At 44.4% G+C, this 23,132-nt stretch overlaps 4 protein-coding genes across 4 annotated transcripts in view; all 4 read left to right on the forward strand.

The window, feature by feature from the left end:
* The first annotated feature begins 4,102 nt into the window (after positions 1–4,102).
* On the forward strand, positions 4,103–6,145 carry LOC128706943 (serine proteinase inhibitor 2.4). Its single transcript, XM_053801887.1, has 6 exons — positions 4,103–4,334; positions 4,406–5,079; positions 5,162–5,332; positions 5,400–5,534; positions 5,609–5,794; positions 5,861–6,145. Exons 1-6 carry the CDS (start codon positions 4,256–4,258, stop codon positions 6,143–6,145), a joined length of 1,530 nt encoding a protein of 509 aa, XP_053657862.1. The 5' UTR covers positions 4,103–4,255.
* Positions 6,146–8,433: 2,288 nt separating this feature from the next.
* Positions 8,434–10,054, forward strand: LOC128717854 (antichymotrypsin-2-like). The gene is made up of 5 exons (XM_053811527.1): positions 8,434–8,437; positions 8,496–8,607; positions 8,683–8,794; positions 8,870–9,254; positions 9,333–10,054. Exons 1-5 carry the CDS (start codon positions 8,434–8,436, stop codon positions 10,052–10,054), a joined length of 1,335 nt encoding a protein of 444 aa, XP_053667502.1.
* Positions 10,055–11,310: 1,256 nt separating this feature from the next.
* LOC128717855 (leukocyte elastase inhibitor-like) lies at positions 11,311–13,481 on the forward strand. The gene is made up of 4 exons (XM_053811528.1): positions 11,311–11,335; positions 11,834–12,616; positions 12,687–13,108; positions 13,191–13,481. Exons 1-4 carry the CDS (start codon positions 11,311–11,313, stop codon positions 13,479–13,481), a joined length of 1,521 nt encoding a protein of 506 aa, XP_053667503.1.
* A 536-nt stretch (positions 13,482–14,017) lies between these two features.
* The window catches only part of LOC128717856 (neuropeptide SIFamide receptor-like), a 34,698-nt gene continuing 25,583 nt past the window's right edge, over positions 14,018–23,132 (forward strand). The window contains exon 1 of the mRNA XM_053811529.1: positions 14,018–14,043. Coding sequence (XP_053667504.1) covers positions 14,018–14,043 — 26 coding nt within the window. The remainder of the gene's footprint in view (positions 14,044–23,132) is intronic.

Below are 23,132 nucleotides of genomic sequence, written 5' to 3' on the forward strand. Positions count from 1 at the left end.
ATACATTTGATCATAGAAGTGGAACATACATTTTGCAACCTAAGCGATCGAGGGAGACCCCGAGCATCAATAACATCTGAAGAACCTTGCCCCAACTGCTAACAGCCTAACCAGCAAAACTGCCTAAGAGTCTGCCCAACTGTCCCCAACTTCCTCAGTTAACAGTCTATTTAATTTCAATTTAATATTTAGTCTCAGTTAACAGTCTATCCTGATCAACTGCCTAAGAGTCCCCAACTGCTACCAACTGTCCGATTAGAGCCCCAGGAAATTGGATACACCTCTGATCTTATTAACAGATCAACGTATTAGCAATTACTGTTAGATACAAAATGATGATTTTCTATCGAATAGTTACTCTCAAATCCTGTGCTTCAAAGGATTTGGCATGTTTGCTGGTTCTCTTCTGAATCTTCTTCTAAATCTCCTTCAGATCTCGGTTCTTCTTGAATATTCTGAAATGGTTTTCGGCTATTACACTTTGTATGTCCATTTAGACAGGCTACAAACGTTGTGGAACTACTTGTGCTACATGTGCAGTTCATGACAACTTGATACCAATCCACCAGAAATTGTGACTTATAAGTTCAGTATAAGATCATGGACCTCCAATGGCAAGACCTTGAATGTCCGGGTACGTAATACAAAACTTCCAGTAATTATAGACAGACCTGACTAAGATTAATATTAAGACAAGAAGAGATTCCTAACTTTAATGCTACCGACAAGTATTTGTAGTGTGGAGCAATGGATCCGTGGACCCTTAGATCCTTGGACTAATCTGAGGGTTTTGTGTTAAATACGGTTACATCTGGACCTATGAAGATCTGACGGAGCAGTCGCTATAAAAGCTGAAGCAAACATCCCCTCATTAAACTTAGATCGCGTTACAGAGTCTTTAAACTATCTTTACAATAGCTTCGTTCTTCTCAGTCCCATGCAGGGCGTAAGCGGTGGGACATCAACTGAATATGACTATTACTATCTAAAACCTTATTCATATGGAGCTGTTTGTTGAACGTCATAGTGGTAGAAACTAATGTTGTGTATAATTAAACTATAGAGAAGAGACTTTCATATGAATCTTTAGTAAGGAGTCATTCAAATCGATAATCGACTCTCAAGAGATTCATGATTCCTCACAGTACATCTTGCTTCTTGGAGGCCTAAAACGGAATGATTTCAATTTTGGCAACTGATAACCGAGAGTATCACGGCTGACTCAAAGTTCATTCATGAACGATCAACGGTTGATTGATGCATCCTTGAAATAAAGACTCAAATTCATTCAGCCAGTTCAAAGATTCGTACAAGCTCGAGAAAAGGTTCAAGAAATGCACCCAACACTGCCATCAACACTTAATGCTATTAGTGAAACTATGCTTTCAACAGAAGTTGAATTGTATGTTCAATGTTTTAATGTTAATATTAAAATTGTACGTCCGAACATTCAAGTAAATAAAACCACACACGCACAGCAATTGCGATTGCTAGTCCCGGATGCAAATTGCACAAACCCTTTCACACCATACCCAATGCCGCACACGTTCGGTAAACGAACGTACTGATTGGAGATTCCATTTTGCATCCCAAATAAACAACCTGTCCCATTACTGCCTGTCCTTCAACTTGCAGGCAAACACGTGCACGTGTGTTTGTGTGATGAACTTCCTCCTACATCGTAAGCAGCTTTCACTTACGACCGGACTAAAAAAAAACAGCTCCAAAACAAACATTTTGACAAATTGTCGATCAAGGATGATTGTTGTTTCGCCTTCCCACTTTGACTGGGCTTTCAGCTTTTTCTGCCCGCATTGGTGTCACATCTCTCTGCGTACGATCAGCTACGTCGGGAAGGTTGGTTGGAAGCTTCACCTCGATTACAATTCTCTCCGTGCTATGCAAAAGAAGCATCGAAACTCGCAGCAAAAACCAGCACCCCCTCATAAACAGGAACAATGAACGAGGCGAATGCGAAATTTAAAAGTTTAAGCTCAATCACCGTTAGCTTTCACCACCGTACGGCTTGTTCTTGGCGAATTTGTCCGGCCGTGGAGTGTTCACGCGCAAAAATGCCACTGGTGGGTTTGTTTGTTTAATTGGACACGCCATTAAGGGGGGGACGAACAAGAGGGTTAAATATTTGCAGTAGGACGATTTATGGTGTCCGGCGTGCTGCCATGGGTGTGACAATCGACATCCATTTACCCGAATTTATGAGCTTCCCCGGTGCATGGGAACGGATCTCACGGATGGTTTTATTTTGCGAGTTGATAGACAATTCTTGCATCTTGCCACTAGCCCTATCCGTACACGATTCTTGTCGTTTGTGTATTTTCCCACTCTAATAAAGAGTAGTTCCAGTAGTAGCAACACCAAGCGATTGGTACTTTCCTTTTTTGCATTTTCTAATTCCACAACACCCCAACTACACCTGCTCGCATCGCGATCTCTCATGGTGCGATCGTGCCGGCAGTGTGGAAAATCTCCCAACCGTTCGAATGTTGCATTTCATTTAAGTTCGCTTGTCATACGGTTAGTCAATCATGGCTGCACTTTCACCGGTCGGATAATCGAAATTGAAATTGATCGCATCCGAACCGATCGATCGAAAGCTATCGGCCAGCAGATTTCATCACCATCAACACCAACCGGTGGATGCCATTAGCACCTACTTTTCGGGGGGAAAACAGATCGTTCGATACACGAGAGCACCCAAAGGCGTGTATCGATTTCGGACGCAAGGGATCACTCACGCTTTATCCGAAATAATTTCCCCTTATATTATAAATGAGCTGCTTTACCATCTTCACGGTGTGTCAAAGCGGTTTAATCGCGATTAAAACAGTATTTTATTCCCTGTCTCGCCAACAAACGACTTTCACACGAAAGCTTACCGTTATCAGCTGCTCGTGTGTACATGGCGGGCACCCTTAAACACAAATCACAGCGTGCGTCATCTATTTTTTGGGACCGGGACCGAGAGTGGCTTGCCAAACGCGATCCAACCGTTAGCCGGGCCTGGCCCAGGTGTTGCTTTCCCGGCGTCGTTGTTAATTCATCACGACCATTCAATTATCTTTCTAGCACACCACACCAGAACACACCACCCTAAATTTGCCTCCCATTCGCGGGAAAGGGCAGGACCGACATTGCCCGGTCGGTGGTACGCTTCCGTGCGCGGGCTTTGCGTTTTCGGGATGGAGCGGTTTGCATTAATTTGTGCGCAACAATAAATGCTGAGGGGGTGCAGCATCTATTTATGAGCTGGCTTTATTTCCGCGCTCAGCAATTGCGTGCGGTGGGACTTTATTAGGATGCATGTATAGCTTTATCGTGCCCGCAAATGCATTCGGCTGCCCGGGGTCTTGGAAAAAGTCTCTTTCGGGCCCAACCTGTTTGGGTGTGGTAATGACTCTTTTTCATTCCCAATTGTTTTTGTTTTGTTTCTGCTACCCTGGTTGTATCATTCATATTAAATGGAAACGCTCCAAACACGTTGCCCGGGCACCGGGTTTCCGGACTTTCACCGCACCGGGGGTATTACCGGCCGTACCCGGGTTACGGATCGAAACGAATCATCCGTTGAACAGTGGATGCCGGCAATGGGTGAGAAAAGAAAACTGTCATCCACACCGTGCAACGGTGGTGGCTGGTGGTGGCGATACAAATCGGTCATAATATGACTGCGATCAGCGAAACACGCCGAACCCAACGAAACATGGGACAGAGCACGAGATGATGCTGATTATGAGGTGATTTTCCCGCCCAAAGTACGCTGGGAAACTGCCCGGCCGGGGGGAAGGTGCGGAGGGTTGGTATCGTGCGTACATAAATAGCCGCAACGTTAAGTGAGCATTTCTACTTGGGAAAACTGCCGGCTACGTTTAATTCAAGAGAAAAACAAAACAAAAACCTCCGCATCCCAGGGAAACGCACCGTGTGCTGGGTGGTGGTGAGGAATGCGGAACGCTTTGCGATCCTTCATGTTTAATTGATTCTATTTTCCCTTCACTAATGCTGTGCTTCGATTGTCTTCTCTTCCACACCCGGTACAGTGAGCTTCGTCATCATCGCGGCGGTAACGCCTGCGAGTAACGCATTGCCCAAGCAGCGTTACTCGCGTGATGGCGGTGAACCGCGCAGTTTGGTTGGTGTCTCGACTAACATCATCACGAGCAGCCTGTTGAAGGGAGCGGCCGAAACGTCCGGTAACCATGTGTTCTCGCCGATCGGTTTCTCCTCGATACTGGCGATGATCAGCGAGGGCGCCGAAGGGCAGACACTGAAGGAGCTGTACGACGTCTTCAAGTTCCCCACGGATCGGGATTTAGGTGAGCGGACATCATATTTAATCGTGTTTATTTTGCCACATCAAAATGCTGTTTGCTTGTTTACCTTCCAGTACGAAAAGCGTTTGACGGGTCGCTGAAACGTTTGAATGGACAAAACCCAACGAACGAGCCGCAATTCAAAACCTGGTTCTACATCTACAAAAACAATAGCGTAGTGCAAGCGTACAAGGACGTGCTGGAGCGCAACTACTTTGTGGAGGTGCGTGACATCGAGCGGAATGATTATAACTTTGACGAACCGAAAACGTCCCTCGACCCGGTGGTGGTCGAGGAAGAGATCGTTGAGGAGAGTAACAACCCCGAAGGTGACAACCTAGTTGTGGAGCAGAGCGGCAATAATAGCAACAGCAAGGACATTGTTGATTTCGAAGTGTTAAAGATTAAGTCGGCACTGCCGGTGGAAGACGAGCTGCGGACGGATACGGGCATCAACACGAAGTACGACGAGATCGAGGATGAGAATCCAAAGTTTGACAAGAACATCGACGACAAAGAGTACGTCGATCCGACCAAAATCAAGGAAGAGTTGGCCAAAAAGAAAATGGAAGCCATCAATGAAGTTGCGGCTGGTACTGAGCTAGATGATGCGAAGATCATAAAGACCTCCGAAGATCACCACGATGATGACCAGTCGGAAAAATTGACTCTACCGTTGAAGAAGTTGAGCTTGGACGGTGAACAAGAGGTAATGCAGGCGGTGGAAAGTCAGGGCTCGAGGAGAAAGGTAGGGAACGAGTTCCTGTAAACGGGTCACGGTTATTCGGAGTTCATAGATTAATAACAAAAAATCGTGTGCCTCGTTTCAGTTCAACGTTAGACGATCGTTCTTAACTGGTGACATAGCGTCAGCTTTGAGTGGAAACTCGTTGGTCGGACGAAAGGCTAATATCAAGGCGGATGAAGAGCAGGTTAACGAATCAAAGATGCTGCTATTTAATGGCCTGTACTACAGAGGAAGCTGGGCTACGCCATTCCAGGTACGGGGTGATCCGACTGACGAGGGACTACGAAAATCGATTTAATGCAATGTCGTTTCTCCTGCAGCAACTACGTACGGAGGAAAGCACATTCTTTACCAACACGGATGAAAGGCCTGTCATGATGATGCGATCGCAAGGAACGTTTGGCGTTGGAAAAGACGAACAGTTGGACGCTAAGTTCCTGGAACTGCCGTATAATGTTAGTAGCCTGGATTAGAGTTTTGACACACAGTCAAGCCCATAACTTATTTTTCATTCTTGATTCCGCTCCAGAATTCCCGCTATTCTCTCCTACTGATGGTGCCAAACAGCAAGGACGGTCTGAAGGATCTCATCAAGAACTTCAACCCCGATACACTCAGCACCGTTCAGAAGTCTTTGGTAAAAATGCCGGTACACATCTGTATTCCGAAGTTCCGCATCGATACGACAAGTCGTGCTGAGAAGCCACTAGCGAAGGTAGATGACATGATTGCAAGGCTGTACCAACGCATAATTAACCTTGTCCAAATTATCTTATTGCAGCTTGGGCTCATCACCATGTTTACCTCGAAGGCGGACCTGAGCGGCATTACCACCGAACAGAAGATCCACGTCGACGAGCTGGTGCAGCATGTTTCAATCCGTGTTGACGAGGGTTCCAGCAGCGAGAACGCACTGTCGGCCGCGAATCTCGTCGAGTCGAAAACGCTCGAAGACGATCAGGAACACTTTACCGCCGACAAGCCGTTCCTGTTCTTCGTGCGTGATGTCGTCGACGATATCGTGATCGTTGCTGGCAAGATCACGGACATACCGTACGTCGAGTAGAGGGAACTGCTCCACCGCCGGGAATGAAGGCATAGTCCAGCATTCATAGTTGTTAGTTTACCTAGAATACGGTACCACTCCCTTAGTCAAGTACAGAACGCGTACAACAATCGTTAAGGACAACTCGTAGCAAATATCTCGCTCGGCTAGCATAAGTTAGAGCTTATATTGAGCTCGATTTATCTGGTAGATGTCCCATCGCAAGGAGCAAGCATTCCATCGACGACTGTTGTTCTTGTGCCCGGCATGGAATTCCACTGAGACGCTGCTAAACAACACGAGCAGCGTCGGTGAAAATGTATTTTTTTTAAATACTATCAGTGCGATATTCATTGCCAAGGTCTGCACACACGTGCAAGGTGATCCCACTTGCGCTGACGTTCAGCTACGAACATACCCACCCCCATCAACGGTTGAGCTAGTATTCAAGCGTACAATTAACCGGAGATTTAATTGTGCCTCTCTCCCTCACCGACATACATATCTCTTCTATTGGATCCGTTTCCAAAGGTTCCACTAGATGACGATAAACGACGTAGCTGAATGTGAGCGTAAAGATGTGACACCGGTTCCATAATCGATCCTTAACGAACGCACCACGTCACCCACATGATCGTTTCAAGATATGGTATTTTGAAAGTATTTTGAAATCGCACTCAACCGGCTTGGGAATGACGGGCGCGCATCGATTCTGACCTGTAGCATGACAATGACAGTCCGCCCATCCGGTGCGGGAAGGAGCGAAATCTGGTGCGTCTCGTACGGACGTGGAGTAGGTAGGCCGAAGTTAGATATGTATAGATGCTTAGGTAGAATGACTATTTATGATTATTTAATGTAAACCAGAAATAATTTTATCTGTACCATTTGCTTAATAAAACCGTCAGCAAATAACCACTCCTCCCCGAAGGGGGTGCCATTTTAGTAGAGAAAGAAACTTTTAAAATAGAGAACTTTTGTGTCATGTCGTTCAACGATGGTGATCGTATCTTTTTCAATTGCTGAAATAATCTTTAAAAAAACAAAAACAATCTTCTCAAGTACGGCTTGGGAATACAGCTTCCTGGGGTTTTCCTAGTCACCCTGACAGTGCTTCAAAACAAACCTCCTGTTGCGTTCTGCTCATTCAGTGAAACATCTTAAGATCGCTCGATCGCTACCTTGCGACTACAAAGGTACGGTCTCGCTCTTGTCTAAACAGTATCGCACTTGTCAATGCGTAACTGCATCGCGTACGGTACGCTTGTGCCCATGACTCATCTTTATAGCGCACGAACCAAACTGCCCCTTCCTATGGCAGATAAGTTTTGAAGTGATAATGCAGTGCTGCCGCTATCAAGCAATCAGGTACGGCTGCAGCCCTAGGTGGATTTACACACCAGTTCAGTGGGCTATCGTCCGTTTCAGAATAATAAAACAAGAAAAAACCCCGCAGCATAACAGGTTTGCTGGATCGATCCGCGGTACGCCAATCCAATGCCCGGTGACCTAGCGCAGCCAGTTTGTTGTCCGTCAGTCACCATTCAACCAGCGACCGAGGCAGATTCACAATCGGCAACGATCACCCCGGCACCATTTAGCACACCAGCAACAAGATCGAGCGGTGCGGTAACCCGAAACGCACTACACGGAGTGGAGACGTTTGAGTTGTTTAGCAACGGAAAACCCCTGTGGCAAAACCAGTTCGTACGCCGTCGATCGCGTCGTCGTCACGGGGAGTGTGTGTGTGTTTGTGTGTGGTGGAACGTAGTGTGGCCGTGTACCTCACCCCAATAATACCTAGGTCAAGGGTTGCACACGGAAAGCAGCGCCAAAACTAACTTACCCATTTCCGGCGCAACATTCACGATGGATTTACTGCCTTTGAGAACCGAACTTGGGCTCCGGATAGGCAACCTGATCTGCTGCGCTTTGTTTTTCTGTGGTAAGCATTGTGTATTCGCCATACAGCAGGTGGGTCTCGTACGGGATCGTGTTCAGAACTGAAGATGCTAATGAAACGTTCACACCAAGCCAAGGCGCTTGAAACCCTCGCGTTCCTAGCCTCAAGGTGATTTAGACGAAACCGTCGTCGCCGTTTTGCACGTCCCCGCGGCTCAAACGCTTGGACAACAGAGAGATGAGTATCGACAATCACGCAGCGTGGTGTTGGTGAATTGTTGTGACACGTCGCGATGTATACACCGGCTAGTGGGAAGACTGGTTTTGCTAACAGGTTTTAGCGTCTTCGTGCGATGACACTAACTTGAGAGCGGTTCCAAAATTTGTGTATCGTAACTGTTTCGTAAATGAGTAATTTACATCAACCATTTAATAATGTAATTTTTTTTCTTTTTTTTTTTTCTTTTAGCGTGTTTCACCCAGGCACAAAATATACCAAGTGTAGCTCAGAATCCAAACTACGCCTTGTATCCACAGTACTACGCTCAAGTTCAAACCGTACCTCATCTTAATCTGCCAGAGTTGCGTTCCAAGGAAACTCTACAACAGCAACAGCAACAACAGCAACCACAGCAACGCCAACAACTACAACAAAGGCATGATCCGCCCATATCATTCCCAACGGAGTATAATTTTAAATACGATGAATTTGTTCAACCTCAGCCGCAGACTTCCGGAGCGATGCGGTTTGCCTGGCGTATGCTGCAGGTACTCACGAACTATTGATGTCGATCTATCTACCTTTAGGTCACTAACCTTTGTGCATTTTTCCCCTTCTCCCAGACCATGATATTACCCCAGCAAGGGAACGCTGTCATGTGTCCGATCCTACCGCAGACGCTGCTAGCGAGCCTGGACGATGCCGCGGACGATGGTGCCAAGACAGAACTACGCTCCTCATTGCTTGCCTCCTCAAAGGAACTGGGCAAACTGGTACGCAACCAGATTAGTGACACCCAACAGTCGGGCGTGAACAAACTCGACCAAGCCATGGCCATCTTTCTCGGTACCGGTACAAAAATCAGCCAACCCATCCAGGAGAACGCACTGAAAGATGGGGTAGAATTTTTGCGCGTCAACTTCATGAACCGGAATGACGCTGCTGCTACTGCCAATAACTGGGTTTCCCAAAAATCCCGTGGCAACATACGAGAGATAGTCGCACCCAGTGAGTGTTACAGCGAGCGTTCGTTTTTGTTCGAATGGTTCTTTACAGTAATTGATTGCGTTTCCGATCTACTTCTAGATGCCCTGGATGCCTCTACCCGACTGATGTTGGCGAGCGTTATATATTTCAAGGGGAAATGGAAGAACCAGTTCACTAAAACGGAACCGGGACTGTTCGAGACAGCGCCAAGCTTTGACAAATCGAGCGCCCCAACCACTCGCCAGGTGCCGATGATGTACATGTTTAACAAGCTCCGGTACGGCGAGGTAGACTTCCAGGATGGAAATGGCATGCGCTGGGTGGAGCTACCGTACGAAGGGTCCGCCGGACTGTCGATGATTCTGATGCTGCCGAAGGTGCGCCACCAGCTGCAGCGATCGGTCGACCAGCTGAAGGTTACGGATGTGGCCGAGATCATTTCGGGCTTGAAGCAGATGCGCAGCGCCTACAAGATGCATCTGTACGTGCCAAAGTTCAATCTGTATAGCTCGCTGTCGCTGGTGCAGGCGCTGAAGAACCTGGGCCTGAAATCGATCTTTGACCGACCGTCGGCGCTTAGCGGCCTTGCCGACGAACCGCTGGTGGTGCGTGATGTCTCCCAGCGGACGTTCATCGCGATCGACGAGCAGGGAACCACCGCAACTTCGGCAGCTGCACTGTCGTTCGTGGCACTCAGTGCAGCACCACCACCACCCACCATTAACTTCACCGTAAACGAACCCTTCCTCTTGATGATCGTCGACAAAACGAATCAGTATCCCTTGTTTGTGGGAAAGATAGTAAACCCGGAATCGAACTAAGTTCGGGATGTTTTATCCAATTCCGTACGTAACACGAACGTACTTACCTCTTTTAACGTTAAGTTTTTGCTATAAAGTTCACTATGATTGAATCAAATAAAATGTTATAGCAGATAGATCTGTCTTAACCGTGGTATAAAACCGGTATTTACTGAATAATGCATCTCCATGCGTGAGATTGGATATTTGCGTGTGAGAATTATGGAGCCGCCATTAAACAATGCAATCATTTTATCCCGTTTCTTCTTCTCGGCTTATCCGAGTGCTGCGTATGTCGAGTCCTGGTGCAATATCGTTTATACTTCAATCTTAGCGAGTCGATTTTACTTTTTTTCATTCAGGATTTCGAGTGACTCGTTGAAAGAAAACGTTAGCGAGTATTAAAAACAAATGTTTCTTTTTAAAAAGGAAGAAATTTTCAACCAATTTTTTATCTATTTTGCCACAATTTTGGGCATTAAACTAACTCAGCTGCAAAATTTCCAAAAATCCGCGTATAACCGAACCCGCGACTTCCAGTATACTAATCGATTTAGTAGACTGGGGCGATGCGATACGGTCCACGACAGTTGCCAATGCTATTTTTCTTATGCGAACCTGATGTGTGCTGAACGGTTTCCTTTGAAAGCCTATTACAGTTCTTATAACTGAATAGGATATAACTGAAAAACATGCCTTCAATACTATCTCCAAGAATTTAAAATCGTATCTTGCTTGCGGGATCACTATTTGCAAACAATGAAATTGTTTTAAATTATTCCTCTTAAATATGGCATCATTGAACAGTTGGGAAAAACATGTTTCAATAACTACCAAACTACCCGCTATAATTATAGTAAATAAATAAATAACCACCAAACTATACGAATCTGCTAGGCAAACATCTGGCACTGTACACTCTCCTTAGCCTCTACTGGGTCGGAGGCCTACAAAATGATTTAATTCAATCGCCTGATGATCAGCACGGAAGAGCTTGGAAGATCTCCCACACACATTGTTGCTCCGGTAGTGTGCGTGAGCATGGCGCTGCGGGTTCCCCGCTGGAAGAACAAAACAACTGCGTGAGAGCATGCTCATCGGACCGGTTATCAGTGCCGCTGCATCACGCTCCGGGAACCAGTCCCACGGCTGCCTTTCTACTACGAGGTCGTGATCGTTGTGTGAAGCTGGTGGCAGTGAGAACATCTCGCAGCATCTCCGTTCGTTGTCGCGTTTATAGCTCGTATCGGGTGACCTGTGCTGTGCCTGGGTCAGCAATGATCTGGATATTGTTAGTTGTGGGTAAGAGAAACTACTTCGAAACCGCTGTGCCGATAGCAGGGAACGCTTTCGCAACTCCGCATACTGTCCTTTGCCGCAATGGTTGAAAAGCTTATCAGCTGTACGGGTTGACCTTTCATGGTCTTCGTTTTGATTTGCTTGCCGTCGACATTAGCGTACTACTGGTTTCGCTTGATTTCCCGAGCGTCCACCGATATTCTATCAATTCTTCGTCGCTGTGTGGGTAAAACCCGTACCACGTACCGATAGCGACTGGGAATTCCCCAAACCGGACTATCGCGGTGTCGGTGGTGTGTTTACTTTACCATTTGAAAAACCGGAATAAAGCTCATCATTAGATTATGCTTCGCTGGTATAATATCAATATGCGTTGTACTTTCCACCAGTGATGGCATTTACCGGTTTGGATCGTTTGTGAATAACATACTGTAAAGTTTTGAAATCTGTTTTAATGCACAAAAATCATTATTTACTAATTTTTTTAACACTATTTTTCAGCCGTCGCCACCCATGTATCGTGCCACGAGTATGAATACAGCGGCACTATTACACTGAAAAAGGATGAATTCTGTAATTTGAATAACATTCACAGAAGGAACTGTGAAGAGAAATTTCAAACGTTCCTCACTACCCGTCCAGACATCCAAAAATGTGAAACGAATCCCCCTATCTATTCAAATCGCTGCAGCTCGATTCTGTATGTGCAAACGAGCCAACCGGCACCATGTACCGGTAACCGCTGCAATGACTTTAGCATACGCCACTCCGAAGCTATGCCTACGCCCGAACGGCTGCCCGAACCTGCTGACAAAGATGATTTTGAGCTGCCGGGATCCTCAGTGCCGTACGACGCAAGAGTGATGGATTTTTCGGTTAAACTGTTCCAGAAAGCTTTCCCAGGTGACGATTCGACCAACTACATCATAAGTCCGATCATGGTACAAACGCTGCTGTCTTATCTGAATGATGGAGCTTCCAGCGCTACGCGGCAGGAAATGGATTCGGTGCTGCAGCTAAACATGAACGATCTGCACGATATTGATCGGGCACTGAAACCACACTCCGAGCAAGGGCACGTATCGAAGAACAAGCTCGACACAGCCTCGCAGATATTCAAATCAACCACGATCGAGCTACTGCCCGCATTCCGGCAGTCGCTGAAACGTAACCAGATCCCGCTGGACGAATTGGACTTCACCAACCGAAGGTTTGCTGCCGAAAGCATCAACAATTGGGCGAAAGAGAAGACCCGGCAACGCATTCTCGAGGTGATCGACGAAAGTACGTTACACGGTAAGGTGTTTTTTAATGTTTGCCGTTTGCGTAATCGTGTATCTTTTCTTACCCCTAGACTCGATCGATTCCGACACGAAGCTGCTGTTGATGAATGCCCTGTATTTCAACGGGACATGGATGTACAAGTTCAACAAAACCGAACGTGGTTCGTTCGAGCTGAACGGGCGACCACCAAAACGCATGTCCGTGTCAATGATGTACCTCACGAAGGATCTGCGCAACGGCAACACCAGAACCGACAATTCCGCCAACGGTATGACCTGGATCGAGCTGCCGTACGATGGCGATCGGATGTCGATGATTCTTTTCCTGCCCAATGAACGTTTCCAACTCGATCGAGAGCTGCGCAAATTTACGGACGCACAGTTGCAAACCATTCTGTACGAGATTGCACAGGACGAACCTAGCAAGGTGCGGGTTCAGCTTCCTGAGTTTAAGGCCGAAAGTACGGTCTCACTGGTGGAACCACTCAAGAAGGTCAGTGTGCGCGGTGAGATGCAGCAGCTCGGTCGTAACACGAATGGTCATTTTTGTTTTTTTTTCCCATTTCATTCCACAGCTGGGCATTGTGAGCATGTTTGGCGATAGCAAACCGTTCGATCGGCTATCGAACGATGATGTGAAAATATCGGATGTCAAGCAGAAGTCCTTTTTGACCGTTAACCCGCACGGTACTGTTGCGACCAGCGTTACCACGGCGACTGTTATTCCGCTCAGCATCACTCACACGCTCGACTTCAAGGCGGATCAACCGTTCGCACTGATCATCATGGACAAGCAGAAGAAATTGCCATTGTTTTTCGCCAAAATTAGCCAACCCTTGAAGGTGACGTCGACGAAACGCCACTAACTGTTCTTGCATTTACGGGCTGGCCTAGCGTTTGTGGCTAACGAACAAATGCGTACAAGAAGCATATAAGACATATAAGACTCCCCGCTGTGAACGACTCCACAGAAAGGCATTATTGTTCTAATAGAATTCTTTAAACAAATAAACTTTCAATTCATTTTATCAAGCGTACGAACATTTATTTTACATTTTCGTCCGCTTGTTAGTACATGCATCAATCATTAATTAGTAAGCGCATAGTTTAAAGTTGTTGTGGGATTTCGTAAATTTAAGTTTCAGAGAGACTTATTGTGTAAAATAATTTCCTCAACTATAGCTCACCTAAGTGAGTGGAATGAAATCCAAACACTCAACAGCACTCATACAGGATACCCATTTATGACATTGAAATGCCGCCGTTTCCAGTACAACAAATCAAAGATAAACAAAAGCTTATTCGCTTGTGTGTGCTATTTGCTAAATCGTTTCGTATACGTTGTGTTGTTTATCGCACCTTTATTGTTGCAGTATGTAGTGAATAAGGGTAACGATAAACTATGGTTAACAAAATTAATGCAATCCTGTAAGTGAACCATGTACTAATCTCTGTTCGTACAGAGCTGTGGCAACCTTCTCTCATTCATGTATGTCTTTAAATATCTCAAGTTTTTTTTTTGTTAAACTACGGACGTAGAAGAATATATTCTATAATGGATTCGAATACTTTAAAAGGCGTTTATAATATTCAATCAAGCATTAACAGCCCAACAGTGGAATGAAAAGCAGCAGAATGTCTGGGTGTGTATTGAGCTTCGACGTGACTCTTTCTCACCATGCAAAATAGACACTTTTCATCGTCCCGTTCCAAAAAAACAACCATTTGCTCCTTACTGCTGAAAAAACATTCGTCCAATCGTCCCTAACAGCAGAAAACCTTTCCGTGAAGGTAAAGTTGATTGCCTTTTTTTTGTTAGCAAATAGTACACATTCCTCGCACACATGTAAACGCAAATGTGCAAAGCAGGACAGTGTGTTAGTGGTGCCTTTGTAAATCGAAAGTGTCACAAAAAGACATTTGATTTGACAAAAAAAAAAATATCCCCCAGAATACACGAGGTGAGCAGATTCTCGATTACTCGAGTAACAATTCTCAGCACACAAGTGATTTGTGTAGGAGATGGTTCCAACGGTAACCGAAGTTAATTTGGTTCTATTAGCTAAGCGCTTCAGCGTAAAAGGCAGTGGATTTGATTAAATATTTAAAGTAGAAATCAAACCATCGCTACTAACCCTTCAGCATAGTGAAATGGTGCTTTATCAGTTTATAATAATACAAAAAAAAGTATTTCGATAAGAGCCATTGGATTGTGTCAATGGAGGTTACTGCCATTGGATCGTTTATTATGTCCGTAAGAAAACACATACGAATTAGTTCTATTTAATGCTAATATTTAAGTTCTATCTTTCCCCTTCAGTGTTAGAGCCTGTGTTGATAACCTCCACATTATTCATTTCCGTAGACTATTAATAATCTTCATGGTCAAATGAATCGTCTTCCGAACTACGAAAAAAAAACCCCTCCAGCACATAGTTCTATCCCACCGGGTTAACCAAGTGCTAGTGCTCGGAAAGTACTGATTTTACAACATTCCCGGGCAAAACAACTAGACCAAATGTTGCCAAAATGTTGCTTATCAATTTGTTACGTGAGATAACATTTGAACTTTCGCCGTGTCCTAAGCAAACAGACCAGTGCGTACGTGAAGGCTTCGCTTGACAGGAGACGGCAGCATGTGTGTCGTTGAAGCCACGTGGAGGAAAGATTTGCCTCGTGCCTTTTTGAAACAGCTGGGCAACGGTTTTTTTTTTTTTTGTTCGTTGCCTGCGATAAGTTGAAGTAGCAAAACCATCAATTCTTAAGATAGAAATAATATATAACATAGTGGGTAAAGCGTTTCCCATCCCATTGTATAAATTTTATTCCCACTCAGCACACACGTCTGGTATATAACGAAGTTCTCGATGTTCTTATGCGTTCCATATCTATTCACTTCCATCCAATTTGGGATGCTCTTAAAAACGGTCGTTGCAGTTTGTTGAAAGTACGCACAGAGGCTAGAAGCTTCCAACCGTTTCGACACCAGCTGGGAAGATCCTCGCATGTTTATCGCACTTTCTCCAACCCGCCACAGCCGTTTTTCTTTTTGCACCATTTTGTTCCTCCAGTTCACCAAACAATGTCGTTTGTATGAGAAGCAACAAAAAAACCAGCCTGAGAAAAAAAAACATTCACATGAAGATGTTGCCGCCCTTTCTTTCACTGCAATTGACTGACTGTTCTGTGCACGCGGACGCGTATAAAACGCGCTTCATCTCCAGCAGCCAACCTACATATCCATTGCAAAACGCTTGGGAGTGAGTCGTTTTCCCTACGCCGGTATCAACATCGGCCCCGCTAGGAGTTCACGCTAGCGCCAGCGAAGAAAAACGCCCCAAACAAACACATCCTGCGCGCACATACATACACCGGCCCGAACCGGCATTCGTTTGCCGGCGAGAGCTTTCGCTTCGGCGGCGTTTCCTTTTGCGCTTTACGCAGCAAGCTTTTGCGCCCCCTGTTTCTGCGTCTGGCGTCTCCGTCGGGCAGCCGAGACAGCGAGGCAAGAATTTTCACTTTCATTTCAACGTTCGATTTCAACGTGAACGGAAGCGTGCTCGGGTCGGGCGGCGTTCTTACGGTTCGGCGCACGTAAAAAGCAGAAACACGTCGTCATCCGTCGGTCGTCCGACGGTGTACGCGGATAAAAAGACCAACTGAACGGAGTGCGGTGCATCGTTGCATTGGATGCTGGTGGTGTTGGATGCAACCAGTTGCAAGCGGTACAAGGATTACGAAAGTTTTGCCAGTGAGAAATGTTATGTTTAACACGGCGGCAAAACACGTGAAATATTTTTTGGTGCGTGGGTCTAGTCCAACGTGAAAGCTGCCAGTTTCAAGTGGTGATTTTTCAACAATTCCAACCATGAATGCAAACTTGCTGTAAAACTGTGCACCGCGCTGGTGTATTGTGCACTGTATAAATAAGTTTTTAAACCACCACAACGCGAAGGATAACAGCTTAATAACTACAACGCGCAAACATGGATTTATCAATGCACGAAGGTAAAAAGTGATAGTGAAATTTATGCAAAGTTTTAATAAGTATACAAAAAAAGAAATATTTAACACGCGAGTAAAATGTTTTCTAACAGAGCAGGCCAGAAAGTTGTAGGCATTGTGGCAGGTGTATCACGCCATAAACATTTTTCTGTTTTGTAATAAATTCTCTTCTCAAAATTAATTATTTTAATGGACAGAAAAAAAACACCGTGCTTCTAATTTATTTTACAACATTTTCAAAAATTTGTTCCCAAACCACATGGTACCCGTTGAAATACGTTCGCTTTACAAACAGTTGAATGGAGTGTAGTTAATCAACCTCAATAGCAGCAATTTTCGAGTACAAATCATGAATTCATAAGTCAAAGCAACCACTTTTACGGGGAAAAAAAAAACATTTTTCATTTACTGCTGGTAAAGCCATCTCAAAGCCAAGCCTCGTTCGCTTCTTATTTAAAGCCAGCCGGGATGGAGGATGGTGCGTCTCGTTCCATCGACCGTGGGCGTGCTGTTGCCGCACCGGAATGATGAATATTTGCATGAGTAATGGAATTTCGTGTCGTGTGTCAATTTTCGCAAAGCTCAAAGTTTTACATTGCATTGGCCCAATCTACCTGCGCCTGGTGGAATGTACACACGGCTGCACGGCTGCAAACGACAAAGTTTCATTACAACATTCGCTTTGTGTTGTTGCTGGGCCGTGAATTGGTCCGCCGAACGCATGGCCGATGGTAACAAAATGGAGTAGCATCTTAATTGTGCGTGCAATTAACCAAGTGCTGGTACATGAAGGGTGCTTAACCATTGCCCTGCTTGGTCCCTTGCAAACCACTCATCGGCACAGTGCTAAACGCTCACAAGCAATAAAAATAAATCACTAACTTCTGGAGAACACGCTCCTCCGTGTTAAGATTTCCGGAAATATGTCACAATCAGTTGTTATTGTCATAATCTTTCTTCGTTCTTCGTTTGTCGCGCATAAATAAAGCCATTAATTCGACCTACTCCAGGGATGCCCGCGATACCCGCGAAAGAGCTTTTACTTTGGGCTGTGTGGGCAAAAAAACAAGACGTAAGGCTAGTGGAATCCTTGAAGTGTCTTCCCAGCAGCGTTTGGTAGTGCCAAGTTAGGCCTGCATCGGCAGGCAAGCGAGCAAAACAATATGCTTGACCCCGATATTATCTAACACTTCTCGACCTCGTAAATGTAACACTGCTGTAAGCAGCAGCGACATTATTAAGCTGCTTGATTGCCACTCTTGGCACGCTGTAAAGGCTGGGCAGAATGGAAAATACTCGTTCTTTCGTTCGTTAAGTGGCAACCAAAACGGCTCCATTTTGTATCCATCCCATCCCGTGATGTAACTTTCGGCCGGGCAGTACAACAAACGGCACCACGGTGGGGTCGCTTCAGTTTTTGGGTTAAATAAAATTCAAAAGCCTTGCCTTTGTGGAAATGGCACCTAATGCAAGGGATTACGCACACCACCTGATACTTTGGCGTTGTGACGCTTTGCGAATGTCAATCACCCGACTATTTACTGGTATTATTGTTCGCACGGTTCGAAGCAAACGCAACGTTCGCTTGCTTGCAAACGATTCAAACCAAACCGGTTAAGGGTGCGGGATTACGCTCTGAAAGTTTGGAACCATTTTTATTTTTTTGCCTGTAAAAGTTCTTTGAAGTGTCTACTTTATCGTAAACTTTACCGTACCGTAAAGCTTATAAGGCACTTAGCTGCTAAATTAATGATCGAAATGTGAAGCTTTGTCGCAGCATTCCGTATTGGCGCTCCAAACTACAGTCCCAAACTATATTGTTTTAAAGTTGGCGGACATTACACCTTAAATACGGTTGGTCCGATCAGATCAGACAATTTAAAGGTTTGAATTTTGCATAATATTTTCTATTATCAAACGTGGTTTTTTGAACCATTCTTTGGCATATTTAATGTCCCATTTGTTGAGTTCAAAAACATATTTGGAAAATTGTTTGGAGGAAAAAAAGGTTTACCTCATAAACGAAAATTCCTACGTACGACAACAGTGCAATTTCAAGTTCTAGTAGCTCCAGCGGTCTTTATGATGCCACACCGCACCAGGTGTAACGGTGGAAAGAGTTGCCCAACGTAAAAAATATAAAAAAATTGTACTTTAAGTTGTACATTTGTAGAAATCTCAACATAAACTGACTAAAATCAGCTTTGCTGCTGGTCTCCATATACTTTATAATATGTCGAATACACTCACACACACACACACAACCCGCTTAGATCAAGATCAGCCATTTTACAGTTGGGTAAGTTACAGTTTATCCGATATAAAACTTTTGGGATTTTTATCGAGATTCTACCCCCTTTTTTCCGTTTTTGGCAGATAAAAAGATGGATATTTTCGGTCGAACTAACGTGAAATTCTTCCAACACGCAACATATTTGGCAAGAAGAAAATATCTCTGGTTTTCTTTTTTTTTGTATTTGTATTTGTGTGTGTATGTTGAATTATTTTCAAACTGATTTTATCGGCATTTTGGCCCTTTTTGTTTTTGGGCTGATAAAAAGATGGGTATTTTCGATCGATCTTGCCTGGAATCCTTCAGAACGTACCACGTAAGGTTAAAATAAGTGTGGTTTTTTTATATATACATTCGTGTATTGCATTATTTTGAAACTGATTTCATATTTATTCAAAAAACTTCTCTTCTCTTATGTTCAGAAACGTTCAGACAAGGAAGTAATATTATTGCCAGATTTGTGATTTTTTGCAGAAAAATATATTTCTTTACACTTCCAATCAAAACCCCGAATTGTCCATGTTTTGTACTGAATATTTTCATCAAAATTATACTGTTTTGTTACATCACTGATCGTAGACGTGTGCGTGCTTATACTGCACAAGTTGTGAAGTCTCTGTGACGCAAACAAAAAAACACTTCTAGCTGTAAGCATCTTCCATTCGAGTGCATTTCAACCATTTACATGAGATTTGAGTGAAAAAAAAAATCTTGCACACTTGCTAGACTAAAATGGATTTGCCGAACGCCGGCACCCCTGCGAGAAAGGCGCGAAAAAGGCCAAAGTTTGGCAATTATTTTAATGTGTGTTCTTTCGCAGAACGATTAAGCCGACCCGTACAAGTTTGCAATGGTAAGAGAATGGCTTACGGTGCGCTTCGCTACACACTCGCACCGTTGAAAAAGTTAAAATCCTTCATTGTTTATTACAGTTCGGTGGTATTTTACAAGCGAGGCCCCTTCGCATGAACCATACTTTCTACACACATTTTTGTAATAAATCATAAGTATGATTGTTTTCTGTCCCTTTTTTTGTCCACATTTCTCGTTTTGAAGTATTTAAATAAAATTATCAATTTAATTTTATTTTTTTTTACCTTTACGCTATCATTAACTACCCTGAAAATATATTTTAAAATAGATTTCTAAACGATTGATTCAAAGCGTTTTCATTCCGCACGTAGCAAACATGCTTCCCGGCCATTTGGCGTACCGTTCGCTATGACAACCCGGTATTTTTGCTGTTCCCATCATAACAAAAATCGCTTCGTTATTTTCAACTTTGCTCCGTTTTTTTTTCTTCTCACAACAAAACGAACCGTTCCATCGCTGCAGGGCATGTTAGAGCAGAGCGCAACATCCTGCCAACAGCACGTCGGTGAACATGGGCAACATTAAAAAACAAAAAAACATACAATTGGCTCCTGTACCATGTGGTGAAACGCGTCGACGACGGGTAAGCCTAATCCCGCCTTCACTTAACCCATTGTACTTGATCCACTCGTGACGAGCGGTACCCGTTTCGGCAGTACTGAGCGAACCCAGTGGGTATTATTTCACAACACGTTAAATACACTTCATCCCTTCAAAACGGTGAGGTAAATATGGACCCCGTTAAATCGCTTCCCAAATCTGTAACTGTATCGGCAAACAATTGATCATCGCACACACGTCCAATCACACGACGGACCCACATCATTGCCGAAGACATCCCTCCCAGCTTCACAGCAGTTTTCGGCGTTAGGGGTTTTTCTTTCTTGGGAAAGATTTGTGATTTGTTTTATTTTGCACAACGGTCGATCGATATTGGTGGTAAAGGTTAGAACAGGAGGGTGATTTTATTTCCCAATTTCCACAATGTTTCCACAACGAAACGAGTTGGTCCTTGATTTAACAAAATCTACCTTGGTCACGACGCCTGCCGTGTATATGCTAGGACTTGGGAGACTTTCGCTTTCTTCTTGATATGCTGCTCACAGCTGAACACGGCCAGAAGTCACCGATTCCTTTCCAGGAAGCTCTGTTCAAGGAAGCCCGCTGGGCCACCCTGGTTGCATACGTTCCCTGATAGATCTTGGCTTAAAAAACTCGTTTTTAGCTAAATAATGTTTGTTACAGAGGGGCCCTGGAGGAATGAGATTCGATGTACGACCTTTAGTGTGTAATACTAAGGTGCAGCAGCGATAGCACTATCAAATTAAAGACAAGAATATTGTTAAAACTAATGAAAGGTTGCAATACAGTTATTATTTATAGCGACAAATTTAAACTAACATTTTTTAAGAAGTTAGTGAAAGTTCAGACTACAATACGTCAACAAAAGAAAAGGTTTTATTTATGAAAAAGTTAATCTTATAGCAAATGGATAAGGTTATTCTTCAAGAAGTAACAGTGGCTCTGTTGTGTAATGAATTAAACGATTCTGCAAGTGTCTTTAGAATTCCGAAGTCTTTCGTACTAGTATACATTGTTCCTTATATATGAGCATATCTTTTCCTAATATATACGAGGTAGTAGTTTATTGACAGCGGCACCGATCTTCACACGACAGGACCGGTACAAAATCACATCCGGACCAATCCCCCTGTAGCAAGGATTGACTATCCGGCTACGTGGTAAAATAAGTCTAGTAAGCCAGAACTAGCAGGCATGACTTAGTAGGTCTTTACGCCAAGAAGAAAGCCCTAGTATGACTACAGACTGTACTTTAACAAAGGTGCCTGCTATTTTCATAATTGGTACTGTAGCCAGTAAATGGCTGCCAACCGGACATTCTACAGTCTACGGAAACTTCTCGCACTCAAAACACCTATCGTGACGAACGAAGCTGGGACTTATATCGTTAACTTATATCGTTCACTTACTCACATAAACCCCTGAGGCTAGGAGGCTTTGTCCAAAACTGACGAAATGAACCTATTGGCGTTCGAAAGGACATCTTCCTTAAAAGATTTTAAGCCCCGTATATGTGGGAGGACAATGGAAGATCCGCCACAATGACGAGCTCTACGAGCTGTACGGCGAACTTACACTGTCGTACAGTGGATTAGACTCGCCAGACACTGGTGGGCTGGCTGGTCATGTCATGAGAATAACACCGGACGATCCAGTCCGTAAAATCCTTTTAGATCATCCAAATGGATAGAGGAGGTGTGGTAGGTCCAAATTGAGAAAGAGTGATGGCGTTGATGCGTCCGCCAGAATGGCCAGGATAATGGATTGGCAGGCAAAGGCGATCGACTGTGAGCGGTTTAGAGGACTCCTGCAGCAGCGCCATTTCTGTTGGGATTACGTGCCCGTCCTGTCGTGTGAAAACCGGTGCCGATACGAACACAACACCAGACCGTCCTTTTAATTAACATGCTTAATTTATTTAAGATATACATTCTTTTCGGGTCCCATCTCACGGATTTTGGTGATGCTCTATGGCAATCGCCTTGCACGATTTTGAAACGGAGTTTTGAAAGGATTAAATATACGTCATACGAGGTTTTTCGCTACCACTTTGTGAATTGCCAATTTAAATTTAATGTTTGTTCTTAAAATCAAGAACTCAAACGTATGGCATAAATAATGTTCAACCATACGTACGAAAGTATCGTGCGATGCGAGATTGAAGAGAAGGATTTGACAGAAACATGGCGGTAATAACAATACACAAATTCGATCATCAATACGACATTCCAATGCAAACATAGCTTCGGGTATAGTTCACGTTGCGAACAGCCGTTACCGATGGATCGGTTAAGGATGCTGAGGACAAGGACATTTCCCTTGCCAGTATCAGTGTTCTGGAGTTTGTCTGATTGGACAAGTTATGCCATTAGAGATAAATTCGTTCGCGTAACCTTACAACACACATGCCGCGTCGGGCAGATAACGTTGAGCTTTTGCACCGCAGATTCCACGTACGCGAACAGTTTCGCGTTTCGTACAATTTATGGCAAACCGTTAAGCAAACCGAGTGGTCGTTCGTACGATGTTTCCTGCGATGGAACGTGCGCGCGCTGCTGGTTGTTTCATGTTGATACTTAATTTTTCCCACCCAATCCGACCCGCTGCAGTGCGTCCCCCTAGAAACCACCAGCGCCGGCAGTTGTACTGTATTTCACATGAACATTTGCTCAGTAAAATCGCAAGCATCATTACACCCATCGGATGTGGTGCGGGAGCACACATACACGCTCAACACCACCCAAGCAGACCGTTTCGGGGTTTG

The sequence above is a fragment of the Anopheles marshallii genome, chromosome 2 (assembly GCF_943734725.1).
Source record: "Anopheles marshallii chromosome 2, idAnoMarsDA_429_01, whole genome shotgun sequence".
NCBI classification, from domain to species: domain Eukaryota; kingdom Metazoa; phylum Arthropoda; class Insecta; order Diptera; family Culicidae; genus Anopheles; species Anopheles marshallii.

Coding starts and splice junctions, on each gene's coding strand:
- LOC128717854 (XM_053811527.1), top strand. Junction 8,608..8,682: donor CCTCATCTTAATCTGCCAGA/GTTGCGTTCCAA, acceptor ACTACAACAAAG/GCATGATCCGCCCATATCAT. Junction 8,795..8,869: donor TTGCCTGGCGTATGCTGCAG/GTACTCACGAAC, acceptor CCCTTCTCCCAG/ACCATGATATTACCCCAGCA.
- LOC128706943 (XM_053801887.1), top strand. CDS start 4,256: ATGATCAGCGAGGGCGCCGAAGGGCAGACACTGAAGGAGCTGTACGAC. Junction 5,080..5,161: donor GTCAGGGCTCGAGGAGAAAG/GTAGGGAACGAG, acceptor GCCTCGTTTCAG/TTCAACGTTAGACGATCGTT. Junction 5,535..5,608: donor TCCTGGAACTGCCGTATAAT/GTTAGTAGCCTG, acceptor ATTCCGCTCCAG/AATTCCCGCTATTCTCTCCT.
- LOC128717855 (XM_053811528.1), top strand. CDS start 11,311: ATGATCTGGATATTGTTAGTTGTGG. Junction 12,617..12,686: donor TCTCGAGGTGATCGACGAAA/GTACGTTACACG, acceptor TCTTACCCCTAG/ACTCGATCGATTCCGACACG. Junction 13,109..13,190: donor TGGTGGAACCACTCAAGAAG/GTCAGTGTGCGC, acceptor TTCATTCCACAG/CTGGGCATTGTGAGCATGTT.